Source organism: Triticum dicoccoides, chromosome 3A (genome assembly GCF_002162155.2).
Source record: "Triticum dicoccoides isolate Atlit2015 ecotype Zavitan chromosome 3A, WEW_v2.0, whole genome shotgun sequence".
NCBI lineage: Eukaryota > Viridiplantae > Streptophyta > Magnoliopsida > Poales > Poaceae > Triticum > Triticum dicoccoides.
In genome coordinates this window covers 20,962,700-20,964,520 of record NC_041384.1, presented here as the reverse complement: position 1 = coordinate 20,964,520, position 1,821 = coordinate 20,962,700, and the positions used below count along the sequence as shown (strand labels likewise).

General features: G+C 37.2%; 1 protein-coding gene across 1 annotated transcript in view; it reads right to left on the bottom strand.

Moving 5' to 3' along the window:
- The window catches only part of LOC119266767 (wall-associated receptor kinase-like 2), a 6,791-nt gene that overhangs the window by 2,464 nt on the left and 2,506 nt on the right, over positions 1–1,821 (bottom strand). Inside the window, exon 2 of the mRNA XM_037548048.1 lies at positions 1,246–1,731. Within this exon, the coding sequence (XP_037403945.1) occupies positions 1,246–1,731 (486 nt within the window). The remainder of the gene's footprint in view (positions 1–1,245; positions 1,732–1,821) is intronic.

Below are 1,821 nucleotides of genomic sequence, written 5' to 3'. Positions count from 1 at the left end.
GGGGACCGCCTGCGGGCCTGCCACATCAGCGTTCCTTTGACCGCTTTCAAACTAACTTCTATAATTACCTTTTGTATCTCTTTTTCCAATCAATTAGCTGGGAATAAAGAAAAAGACCATATTTTTGCTATTGGGTGCCATGGGAAATGAGGAGACCCACCTATCTCTTATTTAAGAATTGTTCAGTTATGGCATGTGATTATTAGCTATAGTTATAAAACAAAATAACAACATAATTACTTCCTTAATCAACAAGCCGAACTTAGGTGTCCATATTTGCAATTGGAGGAAGTAATAAATAGAGTCGGCTGAATAACATGACACAAAGAAGTTTGTGGTTTAGTGTTCGGAAAGCGGGAACTAATGCTCAAAATCACAGGTTCAAGTCCATGAAAAGCATATTTTTCATAAAAGAAGAAAATTTACCCACACACCGATGGCATGGTATGTGAGAAAAAAGAGACCAATTTATAAATTTAAAAATAGATAATTTGTGAGTGGTCAAAGAAGCACTGATCAGGCAGGAATGGGAGCGATTCTCCCCGTCATTAATCGGTTTTGGCTTTATTTGATCAAATCAATGAGTTTACGGCCTAAATAGATCGGTTCTTGAGTTGTTGGCCTAAAGCGTGGAATCTCTTTCAGTTAAGGGACCAGTGAGGCATTTCACTCCATACTAATGTATATTAGTTTTATCTGTTCACTTTTTTTAGTCATGTAGAATTACTATATCTCCTGGAAACTAAAATGGAGCATGGGAGGTAAATACATTTAGTCAAACTATACCGCAATTTTGAGTCTTTGTACATTTGTTTGTATTATTTTGCTTCAATCAGTACTTTGGCTCATAGAAACTAAATTATGTATGTCTTTACATATTTTATTTTCATTTTTTCCTATGGTGTTAGGTCCGTACTTAGATCTTGATCCAAAGGTAGAAAAGAGAGAAAACAATTAGCTCATTTTACATCACATAAATATGAATTTATACTCAATCTATGGTATAAATGATCAAGCTCGAAAAAAAAAGCAATGGCAGGGACACATTATTATGTAGGAACAATGAAACATGGAAAATAAAAAATTAGCACAATGCATGGTATATTTAGTAGTGTAACACATGCTTTAATGTCAAAATTATTTTCTACCTTATTTGTACAAACCACAAAGTCTATATTAACACTGCAAAATTGTTGCATCTTATCTTCCAAGACCAAGAGGTAATAGAGTGAGCATGCACAATACCTTGACACCCGTTTGTGATGTATGGATTCCCCTTATAGCCAGCCATACATTTGCAACGGTAACCGGCAGGGTATCCATGTCTCGAGTTGACAATCAAACATGTGCTATTAATGCTAACACATGCATATCTTGATAAGTCCTCTTGTGCTTCCTGGCATGTTAAGTTGGCAACGGCCCATCGGAAAGATGTTGATATCCCTAAGCCAATGTAGAGCGCAGGGTCCTCTCTTACAATCAAAGCAGTTTGACCTTCAGTATTGGTTGAGTACGTAATACCAACTAGCCCCTCGTTGATATTTATGTATTCAATATGCTTTTCCGTGAAGCTCGGCGCATAGAAATTTAGTGTGGACGTCGTTGAATTTGCACATTTTAGCTGGAACGACATCCTTGCTGAACACTTGTGTCCTAGGCCGAATGGGAACGGAATACTTATGTTCCCGCACCATCTAGAGCAGTTAGCCTTCTGTTGGAATTGTCTGTACCCTGCAGGTTTAATGAAAAAGACTCAGTGCATCTAGCTTATGACTTACTCAATACTAACACACAATTAGTTTGTACGTACCCTATATGACC